At 37.0% G+C, this 24051-nt stretch overlaps 1 protein-coding gene across 7 annotated transcripts in view; it reads right to left on the minus strand.

The window, feature by feature from the left end:
* Positions 1 to 24051, minus strand: part of KLHL5 (kelch like family member 5) — a 57645-nt gene that overhangs the window by 25075 nt on the left and 8519 nt on the right. For 2 of the 7 annotated variants that reach the window (XM_065698945.1, XM_065698911.1), the window contains one exon: positions 3535 to 3720. In XM_065698945.1, coding sequence (XP_065555017.1) covers positions 3535 to 3677 — 143 coding nt within the window. In that variant the 5' untranslated portion in view covers positions 3678 to 3720. Of the gene's footprint in view, positions 1 to 3534; positions 3721 to 13976; positions 14619 to 24051 lie in introns of those variants that run through there. The other 5 variants (XM_065698920.1, XM_065698928.1, XM_065698903.1 and 2 more) reach the window with 4 other exon arrangements.

Here is a 24051-nt window from a genome sequence, read left to right on the forward strand (position 1 = left end):
TAGTAAACTTTTTCAGAACAACCACACTGTTAGTAGCAATAGCACCTTTTTTAACGTAATCGTACAACTGCGGTTTTATATACTTTGACTTTTTAGGAAGACACTTTGTGTTAAACTTTTATAAACTTGTAGCTAAAACCAAGAAAATGCTGTGGTGAAGGATTTACAAACTAAGGCAATACAGACTATAAAAGAAAGGAAGTATTAAAACATATGGTAAAGAAGTACAAAGATAAGTAAGCCTCAAGATAAAAAATGTCTGCAAACCAGGATTTGTGCTCTTCCAGACAAGCTTTCTAACCCCTAGAGCACGTAAGCTTCCATTTGCCTTCTTTCCTTCAGTCCTGTAGCTTTTGTACTTCCATCTTTCAGCGTCAATGGGAAGAAAGAAAATGTCTCATATTAAGAAAACCCATTTTTTCTTTAAAAAAAGAAAAAAATGACAGAAAAAGCCATCCAGTGTAAATTAACTTTCTATTTCGTTACACATTTAGAACACCAAGCTATTAAGCTAATATGTATTTAATACATCTTTCATTATTATATTTTAAGATAAATAATCAGTAGTGTTCTGAAATACACTGACTGCTCCAGCCTGCAATCAATACTGAAGAAGTCAGAACTTGGATGTAGGCAATGAAAAAAATCCTACAGAATGTTTTTCTTATAACATCAGCTACAAATACATAAAGTCATTCTTCTTACTGAATTCCTATAATTGCTGAACCAAATTTTGGATTTTCATCTTTATCTTTCCCACTAAGGAAAAGTTCAGTTTTCAGTGAGGTACTCTGGACATGCTCAGATGGAGACTGTAGTTATTGCTACGTTTCCCTGCGAAAGCAAAACAGCAAGAGAAAGAACTTGCTGTGCAAAACGCAAAGCTTATTTCCAAGTTTCTCCAACCTTATGAAGTAAGCTAAGGACAATCATAAGCCTCCCACCTCCTGCTACAAGCACGAGGTGTTCTTCTTTGGCCTTCAATTTCATGCATATTTAAAACACAAAATACCAATTACAGCAAGATGTTTTTCCTTCTAAGACCAGAGCAAACAACAGGTGGTAGCGTATGCCTACAGCATTACAGAAATAGGTACAACCATGGAAACTGGAGGAGCAAAGACAGTTCTCTAAGTAAACAAGAAACAGGTAGGAACCACATTATAGAACTTTTCAGCATGTAGTCTTTCAGTTTCTCTAGTTAAAAAAGAAGTATCTTGCAGACATTTGCAGCTGTCGTCTGCACCCTTTCTGCACTTCTTAACTGTTACACAGACCATACTCCAGAACTGTATGCTGCAAAGTTGCTACCTCAGCCACATAAAGTAAAATTATTTCTTTATTTCATAACAAATTGATAATATTAATTAATAATATATTATATTCCTTATCACCATTTTTCATGTTTACAGCACTCCAAAGCTCTTTGACTTCCAAATTACTTCCATGGGTGCAAATCCACCAGGGGTGTGTGCATTCCCTGTTTTCATCTGATTCACTCTCCACAGGGACAATGCAGTTTGGCAACTAATTTGAACGAACTGAAGACCAATCTTAAGCAACTCTGTAGCCACAGGGAAAAACAAATCATCTTGCTCACACTAGTGTCTCTCCAAAAAGATTAATCATAGAATCCTAGAATAGTTAGGGTTGGAAAGGATCTCAAGATCATCTAGTTCCAACCCCCCTGCCATGGGCAGGGACACCTCACACTAAACCATCCCACCCAAGGCTTCGTCCAACCTGGCCTTGAACACCGCCAGGGATGGAGCATTCACAACCTCCCTGGGCAACCCATTCCAGTGTCTCACCACCCTAACAGGAAAGAATTTCCTCCTTATATCCAATCTAAACTTCCCCTGTTTAAGTTTTAACCCATTACCCCTTGTCCTGTCACTACAGTCCCTGACAAAGAGTCCCTCCCCAGCATCCCTATAGGCCCCCTTCAGATACTGGAAGGCTGCTAAGTGATCTCCATGCAGCCTTCTCTTCTCCAGGCTGAACAGCCCCAACTTTCTCAGCCTCTCTTCATACAGGAGGTGCTCCAGTCCCCTGATCATCCTTGTGGCCCTCCTCTGGACTTGTTCCAGCAGTTCCATGTCTTTTTTATGCTGAAGACACCAGAACTGCACACAATACTCCAGGTGAGGTCTCACAAGAGCAGAGTAGAGGGGCAGGATCACCTCCTTCGACCTGCTGGTCACACTCCTTTTGATGCAGCCCAGGATACAGTTGGCTTTCTGGGCTGCGAGCACACACTGAAGCCGGCTCATGTTCATTTTCTCATCGACCAGCACCCCCAAGTCCTTCTCTTCAGGGCCGCTCTGAATCTCTTCTCTGCCCAGTCTGTAGCTGTGCCTGGGGTTGCTCCAACCCAGGTGTAGGACCTTGCACTTGTCATGGTTGAATCATCCACAACTATGTGGCTCTAAGTGTTTACAAAGGAATTCAAGCCAGGTGTTGAGGGGAGGAGAGCAGGACCACACATTTTAGCAGTAACTGCAGTAATATTTACTTTAATCAATTTGGAAAAATCAGGGATAGTCTTGACAGTTTAAAAATGAAGTTTTATAAAATGAAGTCTTTGAGAGCAATACCAAGTTACAGTATAACTGCCTTCATGCTCAAGTCAGTTCCCATCCCCATGTATTATCAATCCCTCAGTTGTATCAGCACAAAAGTTTGGATGATATCTGAATAAAAGAAGTGATCTGGCTTTTTAAGAAAAATACCAAACCCAAACCAGCAACCTCTTTCCATCTTTTTCCTATTGCAGTATTAAGTTGTAGTTTCACTGTGGGGGTAGGAATGAGCAATGGAAAACTTGAATGCTTTAGGTTGCTATTTCTGTTGTGGACCTCTTGTGAAACGACAGCTTACTTAAACCTAGGGTCCTATTAGAGCTATTAATACTGTGCATTAAATACAGTAATGTGCTTCACTTATTCATACTTTTGTTTCACTATTTTTGGAATTTTCCTAGCTTTTAAGAGGCATGCTATACGATCTGTTAATTGCACAGACAGGTAGGGCAATGTTTGATCTAATTTAGCCACCTAACACTTACTGTCAGTGTTCAGTAGTATGCTATTACTACAGAAGCAAATAAACTTTATGTGGACCAACAACTGTCCTTATTGCTAATTATGACTCCAACAACTTCATTGGTTAATACAAAGAAAAAATTAAATCTAAAATGTTTTTTTTACATCATTCTATGATATAGAAACCACTACTACTTACAATATTCTGGGGATGCATTTGGGTCTTCTGGGGTTTTGTTACACAAATGTATTACTATATGCTCGAAGAGAAAAAGTAGAACATGAAAACATCACAATTGTTTTGATGCTGTATCACATATAAAAACCCATTAACTTTTAGTTTCCAAAAAAACCCGTTAAGCATAAGCGTGTTTGAAGTATTCTAAACTGTTTAGGATGTTCTGACATTCTTTAAACAAAACATAGGACACACCTTGAAGGTGCATTTGTAAATGAATATGAATTTTATTTCAAATTTTAATAAACTTACCTGTGAGCTGGAATTCTACGATCACCAGCAACTAACACCACATCACACAGCTGTTTGTGTCTAAGATAATTCTCCATCTTTTTAAAAGTCTGTTCAGCGTGGTTGAGAGCCTGGAAAAATTCATCTGAGGTACAGGGCTCCATAGTTTGACAAGATGATAAGGTATGGCTGCTGTTGGAGGTTCTGCTGGAAACAATAACAGAAATCTTAGTTCACACAATACTGAGGTGCAGTGATTCTGTCTACAGATGATAAAAAAAAAAAAAACACGTGATTTTAAAAATTATGTACATGACTTAATATCCATTCCCTTGCTATTTTATTCCTCTTCATTTTCACACTTTCTCTCTTCAAACCTAATCTAAACCCTTGTGAAACAGGTACAATCATTTAATATTGTACTCTTCGACTAACAGACACAGAAAGATCAGTCCAGTGACGGTATCTATAGCATTGTCAGGTGGTTAAGAAGGAACAGACATCTACCAAGATCCTGCAAACTAAAAAAGCAACAGAAGGATGCAATAAGGAACCAAACATCTCACTGCCACATGTTGAAGTCTTACTTCACACGTATGTTAAAGTCTTGTTTCACACTTAGGCTAGAACAAAACTCGGTATATATGGTGCTAGTAAGAGTGTGTGGGCATGCAGCAGGGGGAAAAAGAAATAATCAAGAAACACATCAATATGCCACCATCCTACTGCATGGAGCCTCGTGTCTGAAATGAGACCCCGCATAGTTAGAAGCCAACACAGGAAAAACAAGGGTGGATGGTAAATAAAATTATTCCAATCCATTCCCACAGCACCTTGGAAGAAACGAGGAACAGAGAAAATGCAAAAGGAATGCACAGGCCTAGGACATAAAGGAAATTAATCCTATTCATGTACACTGTAGGAAGCACCTCTTCTTGCTCACAGTTCTTCAACTCATTACTACTTACTTTTTCCACAATGCAGGCACATTTTTCACAATGCCATGAACTCGGGCAGCACACTCAGGGCTAAATCTACCAAGAGACTTAGCTCAGTCCTCAGTCTGAGATACTAATTTCAAGACAGCTCCTCAAAAACAAAGTCTGAATTTTCAGCAGAAAATGTTCTGTACTGAATGTAAGCCTGTATCTAGTGAGGGATCAGAAATGAGCCTACTTCCCGTGGAGCCCTTTATCTTGCATGTGCGCTCTGAAGTTGCAGTCAGCCATTTATTTAAGCTGTGTCAATTTCTTCTCAGCCCCTGTGAGTCACTTGCTCTGCTCCACCACTGGCCCTCTGACAAACTGAAACAAGTATTCTTTGTGGCCATTTTGGACAGTGAATCAATGAACTCATATATGTGAAAAATGTAACCACGTAACCCACACAACCACAAACAACATTACGCTGGCAAAACCGGATGGCATTCTCACAGTGAATGAGCAACAAGTACGCAAAGAAAGCAACTCTTAAACCACCAGGCCTGCAAAAGAAAAAGAAGTGGAAAGAACCGGTCAACAAGAAAATGCTTAGGAAATTTGTGTTCCCTATCACAATTTATCACATCCTCAATTGTGTTGGCAAAGGTTGGGGTTTTGGGTTTTGTTGGGTTTTTGGCTGAACCATATTTTAACCCAGATTCCTCAAATTAACCCTATTCTTAATGATAAAAGGAATTTTACAAGGTATCAAGGACTGATTTACATCACAATCTCACCAACTGTTGTGCAGACAGAGCTGAAGTAGCAACTAACTAGCACGCAGAAGGAAAAACCCCAGCCCTCTGCCGTTTGCTGGACTGCGCCCTCACTAGAGCCATTGCCAGACACTGCACACATGTGCGTTCTGCACAGAACTCAGCAGCAGTCACCACTCTTGTTCGGTAAGTAAAAGTAACTGCAGCGATGTCTGTTTTCCACTACTCACCATAAAGCACTTACTCAGGATATAGAAAAGAGTTAGTTCTCCTCACCCGAAGAAGTCTGACCCTACATACCTGTCCTCCAGCCATTAACTTACAAATCATTTTCCACAAGGAAGGAAAAAGGAAGGAAAGATGAAGCTTCAGTGGTCTATAAAGAGAACATGGATGAGTCCAATAGTTGAGGTACTTGCAAAAAAGGGAAGATAGAGCTTCAAAGGCTATTTATACCTATTATCTGTTTCACAGTTTCATTAACCACAGCCATGACAGCTCTGGGAAATACACAGCAAGGAAAGAACAGAGAAAGGGGAGGACCTGCTTTTCTCTCTCCCAGTAGTAGTACTGAAATGGCTTCCAAAATTCTTGGCCTACATCCCTTCCAATCAGAGAGAGGAAACCTGGGTATCTAGAACTGACCTGTGAATCCCGTGCTCTAAGAAAACCGCCAGCCATGAGGTCCTGCAGCACAGAATATCAAGGCAGCTCTGCTCCTTTTGGATTTGCCCCTCAACTCGAGTGTAGTATGAATTTCCCCTATACACTGGCTAGAGGGGAACCTCACACATACTACTAAGAAAATGACATTAAAGACTGAGGCTCTCAGCACACAAGATAAATGTATCAAAGAACCCTTTCTGCAGATTCCTTTAAGAGAGTATTTTTAAAACGTTCAGTGGAAATATTGTTAAGAATATCTTAGAATGTTGGTTGGGAGGGTTTCCTTTCTGCAGTCTTAAACTTCAGTCACACTTCTCTTAAGTCCTTCTTTCCTTTCCCTATTTATGTCAAAAAGATCCCATCTAGCACTGACCCATTTTTCTTAAGTATGGTACAATTTCAGGTTGATTGTAAAAATAAAGAATAAAGTTACCCTAAGGACAAGATCTTTCCCATGCTAGCTACACATTTTACTGCCCTGGTGATTCATATAGTAAAGATGGTAGCTTTCTTCAACTGCTCTAATTAAGAATTATGTAAGAGTATGCCTTTTGAAACCAAAATTATAAGCCATGCTGTAAAACCATTCATTTCTAAAGGATTTTATTTCTTGAAGTAGAATGTTTGGAATAAAGAGCTCTGCCTAATCTAATAGTTCATTGCAGAGAAATGGAACAATTAACTGGGCTAGTAAAGTGCCAAGAAATGAGTTTCAAAAGTTAAAGCACTAATGATGACAATCATTGGAGAGCTGAATATACACCTCTCTTCCTGCTGTTGTTTCAGGGTTCATTGCTGTAGCTTAAAGCCACAGCACAGTTTTCAATATAAAAATAAATGAAATTACAACATATACAAGCCTTCCTTCCTCCCACTTTTAATAAACTTACTCTCTCAAGACAGGAACCAGTGTTCTTCCAGTTTTACTGGGGAGAAACACAATCTGTTCCTATTAACAGGATTTGTTATTTTACTTATTTTAAAGCATTGATATTCATTCTAAAGGAGGAGTTACAATGGTTATTTTGCAGCAATTACTTATTAGCTAACAACCTATGAATTCCAGTATGTATTAACTTGGCTATAACAAAGGTTGCAAATGTGTTTTTCAAGAATTTTATGCATTTAAAATTATTTTTAGGATGGCATCTTCTAGGCTAAAAGTCTCTATGCTTGTTTATGAAATAAAAATGAAGCCATGAAGACTTTATTATGAGTAAGAAAAAAAATCAAATACACATTTCAAGCCATTCATTTTGGAACAAAGAGAGAGGAACAAAATCCAAAATTTGAAATGAATTCTAATTTTTCTAAATAAATGTAAAATTGTCTAAAAAAATTCTCTGAAAATTTTGTGTAAATTCACTTGTATTTAACACTGTTCTACTGTCACAATCGGTTCACCTAATACATCTGTAACTTCACCTGTACTTCTAAAAAAGGTCAACTTCTCCACAAGATAATTTGACAGCCTATGAATCTGCAAAAATGTATTTTTACTGCATGATAAGTGATGCAGTTAGATCAAGGCTATGTAGTACAGATGCTGGCCTTCTATACAATACCACTTTGTCTTTTCTAACCTCTTGCAGCAAGTAAAAGCTTATTTCCTTTCATTAAAATGCCAGATTTTGTTTGACAGAAGCAACATAGAATCACAGAATGGTTTGGGTTGGAAGGGACCTTAAAGATCACCTACTTCCAGCCTCCTTGGCCAGGGGCAGAGACACCTTCCACTAGACCAGACTAGACATGCTGAAGTGCAGCTGGTTACTAGAGCTTTAACTGGACAAAGCAGACAGGCAGTGTTACAATGGCATTTCTATGTGCAAAATTTTGATGGAGAAAATACCCCAAATACACTGCTACTATGTCTACTCAAGTGACTGGTTCACAGTATCAACAAATGAAGTCCGTTTTTAAAAAGATTTATACGCTCTGTCTCTTTTTCCCCACTCCATCTACCAGAAGTCCAGCTCTTCTCCTTTCTCCTTAGTTCCTTAAGGCATTGTCTCACTAAAAAGGGACAGCAAATAAGGTGGCCAACAGGAAGATGTGCTTTGCAGCCAGCCCTGCAGCAGAGCTTTTGCTCTTTCTCAGCAAAGGCAATGAGCTGGGTTTTTCTCCATTAACTTAGCTGCCATTTGCAAAGAGTGATGTTATCTTTGAGACTTCTGCATACCCTCACAAAAAGATGAAAACAGCCCATGGGTTTTAAAGCTACCAGGGAAATGGCAAAGGTGATGCAGAACATAACTGCATAAACATGGTACCTTTTAGTTTGGTTTCTAAAGCAAATACTCTATCTACACTGTTGAAATCTGCGGGCAGCACTACACACCAACCCAAATGGCTTTCACAGATGCACTGAAAACAGTGCAAAATAGGAACTGAGCAAGAATAACTTATGCATAGAACTGAATTAAATTCTGTTTTGCATATGTTTCTCTAACACAAACTGAGTGTGGATGAAAGCACTAGAAGTAGCAAACACTGGGAAAACTGTAGAGATGGGAAAAAACCCCAAACACGTGGTTTTCTCCTCACTACCACGGTTCCACTGAACACCACTTTGTTTCACAGAAAATGAAGTAACTGACATCGACATTTTAAATCTGAATGCAAGCATAAAGAATATTACCTTTATAAATACGACAAGTAAATAACCAGAAAAATCAAGAAAGCAATTTAGACATCTCAACATACACAGGTATTAAAAAAGTAAGTATCCCAAATTTCAATGAAGAAAAACAGCAAAAGTACTATTTTTTTCATTAATCCACACCTCAAAAAGGTTCAAAATAATAGAAGCAATCTAGTTGTAAGTGATGAAAATTATTATGTGTGTGCAGGAAAATAGGTGCAACTGCCTTGTGTTTATAAGAGAAGACAATAAAAGGAAGAGAAGTAAGGCATAGTACTCTTCATCCACCTGCTCACATTTGTGTAATGCAAACACAAGTATAATGCCAATGAAATCAAAAGCCAGCATTTGACTGATCAAATCAAAACTCTGCAATCATAAATGAGGCATATGGAATTTACTCCAGTGAACCACCAGTAAGCTGCAAATTTCACTATTACTGAAAACCAGTAAAAGCATTTGTTCTTTGACTAGAACAGATGAATCTCTAGTACCTGGACTTCCTAATTAAAACCAAAAAAGTCCTATGCAGCCAAAAGATAAGCTAATTGTCTACTTTGAGACAGGACACTGCATTTGCTAGACAGCATAATAAGCACAAGATCTCAGGGTTTTTTTTGGGGGGGGGTTTGTTAATAACATAATTAGAAGATCTGTTGCAATTTCAAATCTTTAGGCTAGGGTAGTCAATTGCTTAGGTCATACACATCAGAGAAGGTAGAGCATATCTCCCCTTGAACAAATTACATATCAAGATAAATTGCATTTTTACAACTTCCTTGCTACATTAAGATGGCTTCCTGCATTGCAGTTTTTACATACAGTGTTTCAAAATAGTTTAAAATCTATTTTTTTAACAATCTGGATGTTTACATTGTTGTCTTCAAGCTAGCCGATGTTTTACTGCCCACCAAGACCAGAACAAAGCCTGCTAAAATAACAATACACCAGCTTCCACAATTTCATATTATATTTTGTAAGGAGTAAAATATTACCTTCTTCAAAGTTAATAAGACAAGAACCTCAGCTACAGAGAATGAGGTTTGTTGAAAAGAAGGCTTACAAAAGGATTCTTGGAAAAAGTAAGCAAGAGTAAAAACCAGGACACTATTCCAAAGGCTAGGAAGAGTATAAATAAAGGAGAAAGCCACAGAGGGTGACAACAGAGACTGCTAAAAATCCAATGTGTATCATAATTCAAGAAAAGGGAAGACAATAGCAAGAGGAAAAAAGTGACTCTGCAGAGACAGAAGAGCACAGTAAGGGTATACATGCATGTGAATTTGAGGGCTAGTGATTTACTCTGTGCTAAAAAGAATTACAGCAACTGCCAGAACTACAATCTTGCAATCAAAAGGCATAGGTTCAAACAAACACAAATGTATCTGCATTAGCCTTAATCTAACTAGCATGAGTAACAACAGACACGAGAAACTGAAGCACAGACTCCAGTGTTACCTATGCTAGCTCAAAGACATGTACAGCCTCCTATACAAATACTACCACATCTTTACTTGGTAATATGAAACAACACAGGTATGTTTCACCACAGCTAGATCTTTGATTATAGCACTGATGTTCCCTGACTTACTTTTAAGAGATGTCTTGGATTTAGTGCAATGAATTTGTACACCCATACAAATGTCACCACTAATGAGCATTTTGTCTGGAAAACATCTACTCCAAACAAATAGATGGAAACCCCTGTGACTTCATAAAGTCCATGCTGAAGCCTGTTCATTACAACATCTACTGTTCCAACCTTACTACATTAAATCTGCCTCATCTCTGCTATGTAACTGTGCTGCACTAACCCTTTTCAAATGTGTACAGACAGCCCAAGCAAAGATGTAACAGGCACCGAGGAAAATGAAAGAATTTTAGTAGCAGCATGGAAGAAAACAAGAGACTAGAGATTTTCCCCTGTAAAACAACTTTTCTTTCAATAACAAAGTTTCTTATTTTCATCAAATTCGTGCCTGTATCTAGCAAAAATGTCCTTTTTACAGTTTTTCAGCTAATCTCAAGTATCATACTACTATCATGCCACTATTAGGGAATCTATGAACTCTCCTTTTTTACAGTTTGCATTATGTTGTGATAGGAGATACACAGAAAATACACAGCACAATTAGGAGTCCTAAAGAACTTACAGCCTCAGAGGTCAGTAAGACTGAGGTGAAAGTAAAAAAGACATAACCAAAGTTTTCTGTAGATTGAAAACTGTTGGGGAGGGGGAGGGGAGGGGCAGACTTAGGTTGGAATTTACAGTGTACTACTCCAAGGCTGTTCATACAGGGCAGTACTGTAAAGTAGCTACCCCATGGTACATTCAGACCTTGTCTTAAAATCAATTACAGATACCGTACTAAGCTATTCAAACTCAGGACACAACTGATGAATTCTGAAATATTGTTTGTATTTAACATTCAAATATAAATATACATTTTTTATTTGAATAAATTTCCATACTTAAATCTGCAGTAAACTAATTCAAATATTTTAATGCATGCCTGGATGAAAAGAACCAGATGCAATATTCTACACACTAGGTATGCTCTAGGTATGTTTTAGCCTGACACCCACTGTGCCTTCAAGGTCTGTGGACTTCTACTAAGGCACCCACAAAAAGTCAAGAAAAAGAAAGCTGTTGCTAATAGGCTTAAATTTGCTATACCAGAGTCTGCACAGCTGTTCCAAAATTTTAAAGAGTGTACCAATCCCAAGTGATGACCATTGCCTCAGGAATGCAGGAGAGTTAAACAGCAGCAGTAGAGGAAATCGAGGAGACGAAAACCAGCAAAAGAATTCAAACCTCACCGGCCCAATAAACAATCACTCAAGCTAATGCTGGTTACAAACACCACACAGGAGTATGATGTGAACAGCATTATAGCCGACTAGCTCTGATCCCTGAATCCAGATAATCTGTTTGCATCTCAGATGCAGCCTTTGGTGAAAGATCTGATACTAAACTTGAAATCTGTGTACCCCTTATGCCACCAAGCTCTATACTAAGATGAATTCTACAGTGGCTCTCCTCTAAATGAATCACATAATGATCTAAAGCTTTCATAATGACAAAGACCTGATTAAAATTCTTTTCTACCTGTGTTATTTGATACGGAAAAGAGGAAGGATGATTGATACACACAAAACAGTAGAGCTGTTTCTATCCCTTCATGCTTTTAGGGCTTGTAACTGGGTAGTAAGTTACAGAGGAGCGAAGAAGTAACTCCACAGCTTCTACAAGAAGTTTATAAAAAGGATTTTTTTCATACACACAATTTGTTTCTAGTGATTGTAACAGGGTTTTCACATGGGGGGAGAAAAGCCCTTTGAAAACTACATAGATGAAAGTAGTCTTATTCCTCCTCTCCCACAGTCCATAAGAAGTTATATTTTACACTAATAAAAAACCCTGTTTAATTATCTTCTTAACATCAGAAATATACCAGCTGTCAGGCAGACTTACCCAGTCTGCCCAACAGCTTATCCATTCTTAACAAAGGGAGTGAACAAAATATGGTTTAAGTACAGCCCCCCCATGAGATTAGAGATACAGGCAACAATATAAAGCAAGTTTTTATATTACCATTAGTCACATATTAAATTGCATGAACACTGAACTCAAAATTTATCTAAAATATTTAAAGCACAAAACTAACACACTAGGAAGAATTACAAGACAATAGAGTAATTACAAATAACTATATATGCTATATATGATTAAGCACATAATTAAAAAGATACTTCAAATTTACTAAATTCAAATCCTACACTCACTTCCTGTAGTATATAGCTCTGCCTGCCAAAAACCCCCAAACACTACCAATGCTATAGAGACCTCTCACACCCCCTAAATAGATATCTGGAGTTCTCCAGTTCTATAAAGTACCAAATTAGTTCTGTCACGTGTAAATTCTTCTCCCACAATTGAGGACAAATTCATAATATCAATCTACATATTTCTCTCTTAAAATTACATGTTTTTTCTAAATTGATTGCTTGCCTTGCTATGGTGAGAATATCTTATCTGTGGTAAGGTTGTATATAAGAATTTCACAAGTAGACATTGCTGAAATGGAAAGTAATGTTATGCCTATATCATATATATTATCCAGTGGCACAACTATTTGAAATTTCACACCTGAATATCACTTAAAATAGTAATTTATAGCTACATAGTTTTTACAGCACAGTAAGACTGCTGTTATGAAGCATCAGTATGCAGGATTTCCTTTCCCTGTAATTCTAGTACTTTTGCCATTCAATGATAAAAGGAAATACACTGTGTTGACTACTAAGGATTTTTACCTTCCCCTCCCTTCCCTGAATCTTTAAAGGTTATATAAACTATAAATACTTAGTGTTTACATTATGGACTATTTTGCCCTTACACTAAATGAATTTTCCTCCTAGTGAATGCAAAGCACTAAACTGCTGTAACTGAATACAGATCTGTCCTTAACTGGCTTTATGAAACAGCGTACCCCTTAAAATAGCCATACATTCTGAAATGTGTATCGCTGCAAAGTTATCTTAAACCTGAGAAAGCAAACAATGAAATTTACCTGAAATGGTAAGCTATCATGCACTACATGCACTATGAAACAGGAAAAATACTTCTAGTGATGAATGAATGGCTGACTTATGCAATAAGAGGAAATAAAAGAATTAAACTGATACTTAACAAGAAAGATTATTCACTTGCCTAATTTACAACTGGTAAACACCATTCATTTAAGAATGAATTTCACAGTTTCATCTTTAGTACTGATATGTAAGAACACCACCAAAACACCTTTATAGACACAGTAAACCCATTTTTTTCTTTTTGAGCTAGGTACACAGTTTAAGACACCTGGACAGATAACTGCAATCACTTTAAAGCACAAATTAGTTGGCTTTCAATAGATTAAATATTATTTTTCCTTCAGGTTGTATATACACGAGGAAAATGCAATCTTTGGTTTATAGTCTAAATAATTTTTTACAGTTTCATCTCCCTCATCTCTAGAAATATGTGGGAGCACCAGACAAGAGACACAAGAAGCTTACATTTTCATAATTTTCTCTTCACTGGCATAGGACTAATTCTCAGCATAACTAAATAATTAGTGTCACTTCAAAATAATTTAGAAAGAAACCCATAACATTACCATGTAATGAACAGTACCCTGCTCAGAGCAGCAGGTACTTGGTATACTATTTAAAACACAAGTGAGTGCCTCCACATTTGTGCTTTATTTATTCACATTAACTAAAGTTGCCTTTTAAAAAGGTCCTAGTAAACACTCAGAAGCCTGATAATAAATCATTTTCTGTTTCTGGTGCACAGCAGCTGCTAGGTTTCTAAAACATGTTAACCTAAGAAAAAGGCTAGCCTACATATGCATGCAATCTGTAAACATGAAATGAAACCACATTTCTCATAATAGGAAAGTAATAATTAACCTGCATGAACTGCTGTCCGATTCATTTTCTTCTTCACTTGCTCTATCATCTGTCTCTTGTCTGTCAAGCCAACGTGCACCTCCACAGTCGTCTGCTGAGAATTCAAATGTAGAGATTTCTGAGGTGGATGCCATTGGCCAAGGAGGTGAATACTGGAAATCCTGTTGGCTGGACCTTCTGTAGCCAACTGATGTTAAAGGAAGGTTACCTGAATCTAAAAACTTTGCGCCACCAGTTGTTACATTTTGTCCTCTATTCCAGAAGCCTCCCTGGTGGTTTTCAATTGCGGAGTTAGGGGCTGACGCCTGATGACCAAACCACCTCCATCTGATTTTTAAAATCTGCTTCACATCAAACTCTTTACGAGAACCAGACATCCTTAGTGAAAGCCAGGGATCGTCTAGGCAACAGGGTAAGAAGCAGCACACATAAAAGATTTGTGCACCCAACCAAGACAAGAGAAACACATGCTCTGCCTGTCTGTGGCAAGCAGATTTTCTACAGGAGGGGAGAAAGCATTGCATTCAGACAAAAAAAAAAGGCTTCTTTAACGGCATATAATTTGAATATCAACAAAAGGCAATAGTGAAAAATCCTCAGATAAAAAGAGGAGGTGAAACAATCACCTCAATCAGGAAAAATGCTAATCGGTTTACCCTAAAAGCTCCAAGGCTGTTTCTGTTGCTCTCTTCTGACCATTAGCTTTCAAACCCACAAACAGTATTCATTAAAGCCCTTTCAAGAGCTGAATACCACCCCCTTTTCTTAAACCACAAATGACAGAGAAGTAATTCCTGTACTGCATCTTAGAATCACTGCTTCTTATTCTGTTAACTCTTGCTACTCAGAGGGAAAAAAATCCCACAAAAAGCAAATTAAATTCTTCCTGCACTGCAGCAGAATAAATTTACAGGAAACACTTAAAACCAGTCCAAAGATAACTGATAATGCTGGGGAGAAACTCAACTGTAAATAATTTTTTTTCCCCATTATAGGACATGCACTAACTTAAAAAGAACAAGAACAGCCTGGAAGGCTCAAGGGACTAGTACTGGGGGTTATAAAGCCTTTCATCTTGATGCGCTTTGATTCAAATCTAGGTCTGCAGTAGCTGAAAATTTTATCTTAAACGAGCTAATGGTTTCCATTCACTTATATATCACTAAAAGTGAAAGCAAGAAAAAGCTAACTGGTCATTTTCCAAGACATCAGAAACACCCCCTGCAAAACAGACAACAAAAGACGACTTCTCAAACAGCTTCTTTCTATTCATACACAATCAGCTGTTCCAGATCAGTATAAAAGTACAGTGATGGAACAGTGAAAAAGAGAGATGCATACCTTTCAGACAGAATTCCCTCTATACAGATAATGTAATGTATTAAAATATCCAACAAAAGTTTTTATTTTAATGAAGAAGAAAAGCCCAAAAGGACAAAAGAGACAATGACCTATTTACATTTCCTATGAAAACCAGCTTATTTTTCTCTATGACATATGAAGCTAGTTAGGTATAAAATGCTGAGACTCATTCCAATCACATGCAAATAGTAATAAGAATTTCAGAACAACAAAGAGGCACCAGATTTTATCAGTCTTTCATAAACAGATCCACGTTTCAGTCTTCACAGTTCTGTTAGTCTGTTCAACTCTCCAGGATACACAGGCAACAAAGTTATAAAGAAGTGCTTCTTTTCTACCTATAGTTTTCATCAAAAGTGAAAGTCACTATCCTTCAGATGAACATTATGAGCTACAGTATATGTGATCTTGTAATCACCTGTAGTATTCCTTGAAAGAGGTTCTATACAGAGTCTGTATGAAAACTTGAGCAGTGCACAATTTTACCACCAAAACCCACACTGTTTCATACCCAGTGCCAGGAGTAAATCATGCTATTATGCTATTATCTTGGGAACCATGATGCTGAAAAGGCTAGTTTTAACCTGGAAATCTCACTCATCACTGCTGAGAACACAGTTATTTATTCAAGTGCTTCTCACAAATGCTAGCAAAGCTAATTTCTACAGAAACAGCATTCCAGCTGTTCTCTAGAGATGCTACATTGCAGAACACACACCTTGCCAGCATCCTGGCATACCATAAGCTATATATCAAGGACTTTGCAGCAAAATGGTATGACATGCAGACCCTACTCAACTTGTACACATACAGTTAATTGTTAAAAGCTTAACTGCAGTGTTTAAACAACATACTTTGTCTAACTGCAAGTTGGGTAAAATGACAGTATAGCTTAAAAAGTAATAACAAAAACAGCATCTTTTTATTTATCCTCTCGTTACATTCTGCATTGGTGTCAGGCGGCCATCAAGGGTGGAGAAGCAGGATGAGTGATTGTATTTGTTAACATTCATCACAGCAGCAATATATTAATTACCCATTTAACTATAAAAGTAAACTTTAAATATGTTTATTTCTGCTGGTACAGTAAATCCATTATACAGAAGGACTGACCTGGATTCCCTTTCTTGTACAACAGACTCATTTAAAATTCAAACTGTCCCAGAACAAGTCTAGTGGCAGATCTGCAAATTCTAGCACTTTTTCAGCACTTTCTTATTACTTACTGGGAAATGCAGCCTAATTACTGCTTTTCTTCAGTTGTAAAGCTATGGGCTCCAAGAGAGGTTAGAAAACAAAATGTGCTGTAGTTTTAAGAGTCCATAACACAAAATTGTTTTCTATTTTCTATAATTTTTCTAGATGTCTCAAACTCTCCTCCATACACTCTCCCAAATTACAGCTCTAGCACAGATTGCATAAATATCTAAAGTACTTCTTTTTCATATAAATTAGATACAAGCTTGTATTACAAATGACAAGATGAGACAAGCACCACTTAACTCTTCAGTTTAAATTGACAGCATTGCTCGGAAATACTTGAGGGCCTCTTCTTGATCTGGACAATCTTTATTACTATGAATAATGTGACAGCTTTTATCAGGTCCCCTGCTGGGAATTAACAGACTTTTGAAATCTCAAATCATGAACTATGAGGACTTCCACTTCCTAAGACCACCCAAACCTCATCTTGTTTGGTGATTGGTGTTCACAAATCCAAATACCTACCCGTGCCCATGGCCTCCAGTCATATGTCTAATGCACCAACATGTTTCTGAAAAAACTGTGAAAAAGCTGAACAGTGCCATCTCTGTCAAATGCAGCCCACACAGACTTTGCAAGGATTCCGAAATATTTTTTTCATTTATTAAGGCAAAAGTTTTCATTCAATGAAAAAACACGAGTGCTTATATACCGATTTTTTCTGACTTTTATCACTGTTGCAGCTGAGTAACAATTTCTATTTTGTGGTGAATCATAACATTTTGAATACAGGTACACTGTCCTCTGTGGGAACATAATGCTGTTCACATTAACGGGGTTGTGCAAACTTACTCTGAAGACAATTTTGAGCACTCTGGTTTTGACTGATCAGATTGATATTCCCTAAGAGTGGAGCACCTGAACATGTAAGCACAAATCTTCTCTCATACAAGCAGCCCCACAAAGTAATAAATTCCTGCAGTTAGCAGTGGGGCACGGTTTCCCAAATCCTGCTTTGCTAAAGGAAAACCTTTAAATGCACAGCTTAAGTTAAATCTGCAATTGTGCAAATAGGTAACACCAAGAACATAAGATGACAGCTTTGTAAATTACTCTCTTCAAGATCTTCAGAACAATTTCTCTCCACAGAGATATAAAAATCTTTTTTTTTTTTTTTTCACTAGCCAAAACATCACTCCACTGGCATTCTTTGATATTACATGTAATGGTTATTCACACAAGTGTTAAAGGAGGATTGCAATCCAGAATAACTAGTTAAAATTTAGGCAACATTTTTACCCCTAAGATACTTCTACTGTTTATGTTAAGGGAAGATACACACTAAATATTATTAGATACATCACTGGGAAATATAGAAAATAATTTAAATAATCAGATCTAAAGGGTTTTATTCATGATGACTTTTCCACTAGGAAGTTACATAAATTTTCAAATAAATATTTATGGATTACTTTTCTGAGGCACTTAGAGATTTCAAACTCAACACCACTTTTCACGGTAATATTTTTACTGTCACTGCCATGTTTTGGCTTAAAAAAACCATCACCACTCAACTTCAAGCAAACTCAGATACAATGTTTTCAAGGTATTTGTTCTGTCAAATGGATTTTAAATTACCCATTTTTCAATTGAAGATCTAGGGGCATAAAGGATCAATCCTTAAACAATATTAATGATCCTTTAAGTGCAAATTAACAATGAAAATATCAAAACAACTAGATGAAGTCTGTGTCTGGACAGCAAGAGTTGCTTCTCCCTTGAGAAAATACTGCTTAGCAAAAAAATTAAATACAAAAAGATGTAATTTAGACATAACTAGACTCATTAAGATGTTATAAAGTAATATATTATTGTCAATGTTCAGTGATCCAGGATATGTATTCTAAAGCATAAGTCCATTGACCAACAAGATATTTATCAATTAATCAAATGCATACTTACAGCATTAAAAGGCATTCAATATTTAACACTTAAAAAAAAAAACGTATTTTTAAAATATTAACTTGAGATATTAAAATAACTGCTCAAGGAAAACTGCTATTGCCAAAACCCAACTGCAATTCTGCTTATAACTATTCCTATGTTAAAAGAAATATTAAAGATTTACTTTCTTTTTGCTTCCCTATTCCTTTGTTGCAACCTCAAGATTACAGAAATAACCTCAACAAAGACTTCAGGAAGATATCTACCTTCATGCTCTACAATTCTATAAAACAATAACTATTTCCTATTCCAAAGTTTTTTGTAAGTGCAAACATTTCTGGTTCATAGTTACACAAATAGTCCCTTACAGCAGAAACAGCATAGTTCATCCAGGTGAAAAAAAAGGAAAACACCCTACAGTTACTAACTGTATGAACTTAAATTCATTGTTCTGACCAGCAGAAATGAGCTGCAGCAAAATTACTGGCACTACATTACAACTTTCTGCCACTTTGCATTGCACATTTCTCTTGAGAGGTGCAAGCCATATGTTTAGAAACACAGACTTCAGAGCAGTCAGCTTAACGGTAGCATGAAAAGAGCGGTACGAAGCAACAGCCTGGTTTGCTGTTTATTTTATTCAGATAAGGAGGGGGAAGGGGAGAAAGATTTCCATATATAATAGAAGACTACACTGTCAGATCCTAGGCTCAAGCGTCATACTGGTTCACCCAGAACAACAGTTGTGATCCAACACATTTATGCTTCTTTAACATTAAAACATTAACACTGAATTTCTATATATACAAGTAATATCCAAGCATTATCAGGAATTGCACCATTTACAAGTAAAACTGCAATGCAGAGCTATGCCTGAGTAAACAGAACAGTAAGTCCTCTGAAGCTTATTCACCCTGGAAAATTTTGCGCTCCAAGTCCATCAGGTCAGATGTGGTTTTTCCATTAAAATTCATTTGTATTACAAAATGGACAACACTGTGAAAAGCCAGTTCCCCAAATCACAAAACCAGTTTTTGGTTCCAAAAGGCTGAAGTAGCCACACAAAGATTAAGACAAGTAAAAGGTTCCCAGTTCATACACTCAAATACTGGTACCGCTGAATCTAATGAAAACAACGTAAAGTCATACAGACTAGAAATACAGTAATACTCCAGCACAAGTCATCTGCTCTAGAAATGTCACTGTTAAGGAAGCGTGGTAACAAAACCACTGTTCTGCAGATATTTAAAGTAGTCTTGCCAAAAGAAAAGCAAGTTTTAGAACCAGTTTAGGAAGGTATTGACTATTAAAGCTACAAAAGGCCATATAGAGGACTGCAGCAAATCCAAACAAAGTAACATGGAGATAGTTTCCTTCTATCAAGATGATATAAACACACCTTTGTAGGTAGATCTGCAGGCAAACTGAAGAAAATATCTTTACATTTATTACAAGACAGCAGCAGCTTTATTTCACCATGAGGCATTCAGTTTGTCTCAAAAACCCACAGAAAAATGGGTAAAGGAAAACACTACTAACATCATCAACAGCGGGGTGGATGCTTGTTTGATAAAAAATTACAGGTACTCAGGTCTGCATAAGGCCCTTCCAGAAAACTGTCAGATTACAAAACTGTAGAAGAACCGTGAAGTAGATTTGCAAGCAATTAGGTAATACAAGATAGTGCTCCATGCCAGACTATGCAAACATCTAACAAAAATATATTGAGTTCCATGGGCAAAAAGTTTACACCGTATTTAAATGTCAAGCTATGTAATGCTACAGCAGCTGAAGCAACATATTTCAAGATAGAGGCTTGAGCATTCGAAATGAATGATCCAACACCAAAAGACATCTCAAGAGACTCATTATTTCTCTCTCAATGCGGACCTCTGCTTAATTAGCAGCTTCAGTTAGCAACCCTCACCTCCCAACTGGGATTTTCAGCTGCATAAGAGGTAACATATAAGGATATCATTTTATTACATATTTCTAAAACAAATGGTGTGACCTCATCTGGAATTCCTTGTATGCAATTGATCACTGCATCTCAAAAATAGTGTTGCAGAATAGAAGGTTCACAGAAAGGCAACACAAACTATCAAAGTATAAAACCAACAATCATCACATTAAAAAGTAGGATGCTTATAAGAATCATCTCAATGTTTATAAGTATCATACTAATGTTTATAAGAAACATGTCTCATTACTATGAAAACTGAACTTTTATTTAGTTTTAAAAATTAATGTTGCATCTATAGATGACATGCACATAGAATATCTTAGGAACCCAATTATGCATAACATTCCAGATGTCAAACAGAACTTCTGCAAATCCTTGCGATATTAATTCTACTACTGTACTCAACCTGGAGTTGAACCTCACAAGGGACATCAAAGGCAACACAAATGACTTTTACAGGTACACTAAAGGAAGACTAGGGAATGTGGGCCTGCTGCTGAATGGGGCAGGGCCCTGCTGGCAAAGGACATAGAAAAGGCTGAGAGACCAAACACCCTCTGACTTTGTCTTTCTAGCAAGATCAGGCTGCAGAACTTCATGAAGTTCAACAAAGGGAAGCACAAAATCCTGCACCTGGGGAAGAACAATCCCATGTGCCAGTACATGCTATTGGTCACCCAGCTGGAAAGCAGCTTTGCAGAAAAGGACCTTGGTGACTGCCAAGCATGGTAAGTACATATACAGGAGACGAAGAAATCAATGCACAAATTCCATGCTACTGAATGGAAATGTTGCTCCATATCAGGTTATTTTAACCCCCCTGCTAAATGAAAATTACTTTTGTTTACATATATAAAAGATGAAAGAAAGTGTCTTACTTTTTAAAGAAATACTTTAGAAGCATTTCGTTAGAACACTGTCAAAATGTGTACGTGCACATATTCTTCCCCCTCCAGTATGATATTAAGATTTTCTATATGCCAGCTCTAGATATATATTATTTACTTTAATATCTATGGTACAGAAGAGAATTTTTCCAGTTCAGCTTGCCAGTAATGATTGCTCCTTATACAGCCCATTGAACACAGATAAAGCAGTGACTATGCAAGAAATGCCACACAAAGAAATTATTTCAGTTACTTACTAAATATATGAATTATAGAAAAGATTTTTACAAGCACATTTAAGGGTTCATATTCCAATTAAGGACCTGTGAGATGAATCCTCACCAATCACTACTAAAAATCCTGTTTATAATTAGACACACTAACAGCTGACAGATACACATTACTAGAAATTATTATCTTGTAGAGTAGGAAACCCAGCTTTTTCATCTTATTTCTCCATTACAACTAACATTTACATCACTAACTCTAAATCTGAAATTAAGCACTGAAATGACAGATCAGTACCAGACAGCAGTATTCATAATCAAATAGTCCCAACGATGCTTACATTGGATTATACATATATTTGTTTATAAATACATAATAAAAAGCCTTGTATTACTTGCTTTAGTTACAGACATTGTATCTCAATGATAGTTTTTTTCGTGTTACAATAAAAGTCACAAAGTTGTAAAAGCAACATGATTAAATTAGAGATGTTAATTAAAGGTTTCCATTGATTTTACCAGTGATTTGGCTCAAGAAATATTATTACAAAAAAAAACAGGCAAAACAAATCACGGTACATCTAATTATCCCCTTCATTCTAAAACAAAACTAGTCTTCTGCTTTGGGTCAGTGTTGCTTAAAATAAAATGTATCCAAAGCACACAAGGAAAAATATCCTTTAATTCTGCATTTTAATAATATCAAATCTCAGATTAAACTACGCCTCAAGTCACCTTGTATCCTTAAACATTCTCCATTCCAACTCTGCAGTTTCGTATAGGTTCCCCACTGTTGCTTATGGCAAAAACTCTTCTGACAGTAACTCCAGTTCTTCTACATGCTTCATCTCATACAGTCTCCCTAACCTAGACTCACACATACCCCTCCCTACTAACTACCAGGATATGACAAATCCTTTGTCATATCCAGACCCAGAAGCAATGGGTTCATCAGCTGGCAGGTCAAGCAGTATTGCTTATTTGGTCTTCATTACCTACCCATATTTTCAAAACCTGTCAGGAATTTAAACACAATAAAAGCTCCATTCTCTCAGAGCTTGACTGGAATTGGCAAGTAGACAGAAATATTACCAGGGAGGAACTGATAAACCAACAGACATAAAGCCACCTTGTCTGGAGAATTTTTGCTTCTTAGTATGCGCAACTGCCTTAGCTTGAGTGGCTGGGTATCACTTAAGTTTAGGATTTAGAAACAAAGTAGAACAGAAATCATCACCATATCTGATTGTTCAAAAACAATTATGAGCTCCACCCTTCCACAACTGCGTACAACTGAAATGACCTCGAGAAAGAAGGCAACAATGGTAGAAATCTAGACTACCTATTAAACCTTTAAATCACTGAAGAACTTGCAGAGTTAACTGCTCAGCTATCCTAAGAGACATACTAATCCCCACCTTAACTGTTCAAACTATTAGAATATTTTAGATTATCTACAAGACAAATGCATGCGGATATAATGAATAATCAATGTAGAATGCTTTACTTATCTGGAAGGCAACTGTCAGGCTAATAGCTTGTTTGTGCAAAAGTCAACATAAAACATCTGCTCTGGCAACAAGAACTTGCTTACAAACAATCCAGTCACCAAAACCACTGACAAAAACCTCATCTTCCTGTGAGCTTCTCCCATGTCTCCTCACCACATACATACTGAATGTAAACGCTGAATTAATTTGGTAATTCAGCCATATTACTATTTGTATTCTTTACTGTTCAGGTTAGTAAACTTCTCTGGACTTGATTCTTGTCTTACGGTAGACTATGAAAATGCACCATACTACATAGCCAGGTGCTGTGAATATTTCATCTGTTCTACGGGTATACTTTAACCTGATTTTGACAAGTTCTGTTGGCTGTGAAATTGAGGCTGTGAATATGAGTAAGCATAAGAATGGTGTGAATTGTGGTTTTTTTTTTATAACGAATGATACTATTTCCACCCAAATCAACTCAGACCTGTACTAGACAGATTATATCATCATGCCTATAGAGCACGTGTAATTTTTGATACCTGTATCCTCTTACAGCTTCGTAACATATTGGAGAAAGGGAGTTAGAGGAGACGGAAGACACATCAGAGAAACAACCAGCACTTAAAAAAAACCCCTAAAAGATATTTGAGATCATGCAGTTCTCTCCTTTTGGTTCTGAATAGCTATGACTGCACAATAGCTTAGCATACTTTGAAAGAAATTTTTGAGAGCATGAGGGTATAAAGACCTTCTTCTTTCCTCTCTCTTCCCTTATTGCTCTTTCCCTTTTATGAGCAATGCATACTGAAAACAGATTCAAAAGTGCCAGAAAGAAAAAGGGTGCTTAGAAAGTGAAACTGCTTGTAGTTCCATAGGCTGCAAGATCTTCCTATTCAAAGTCAATATTCAAAAGTGCTATGTGTAAACAGTTCCTGCAGTTGCAAACAGGGACACCGATAAGCTACACTGAGCATGAAAGGGTTACAAAACCAT

Source organism: Lathamus discolor, chromosome 1, assembly GCF_037157495.1.
Source record: "Lathamus discolor isolate bLatDis1 chromosome 1, bLatDis1.hap1, whole genome shotgun sequence".
NCBI lineage: Eukaryota > Metazoa > Chordata > Aves > Psittaciformes > Psittacidae > Lathamus > Lathamus discolor.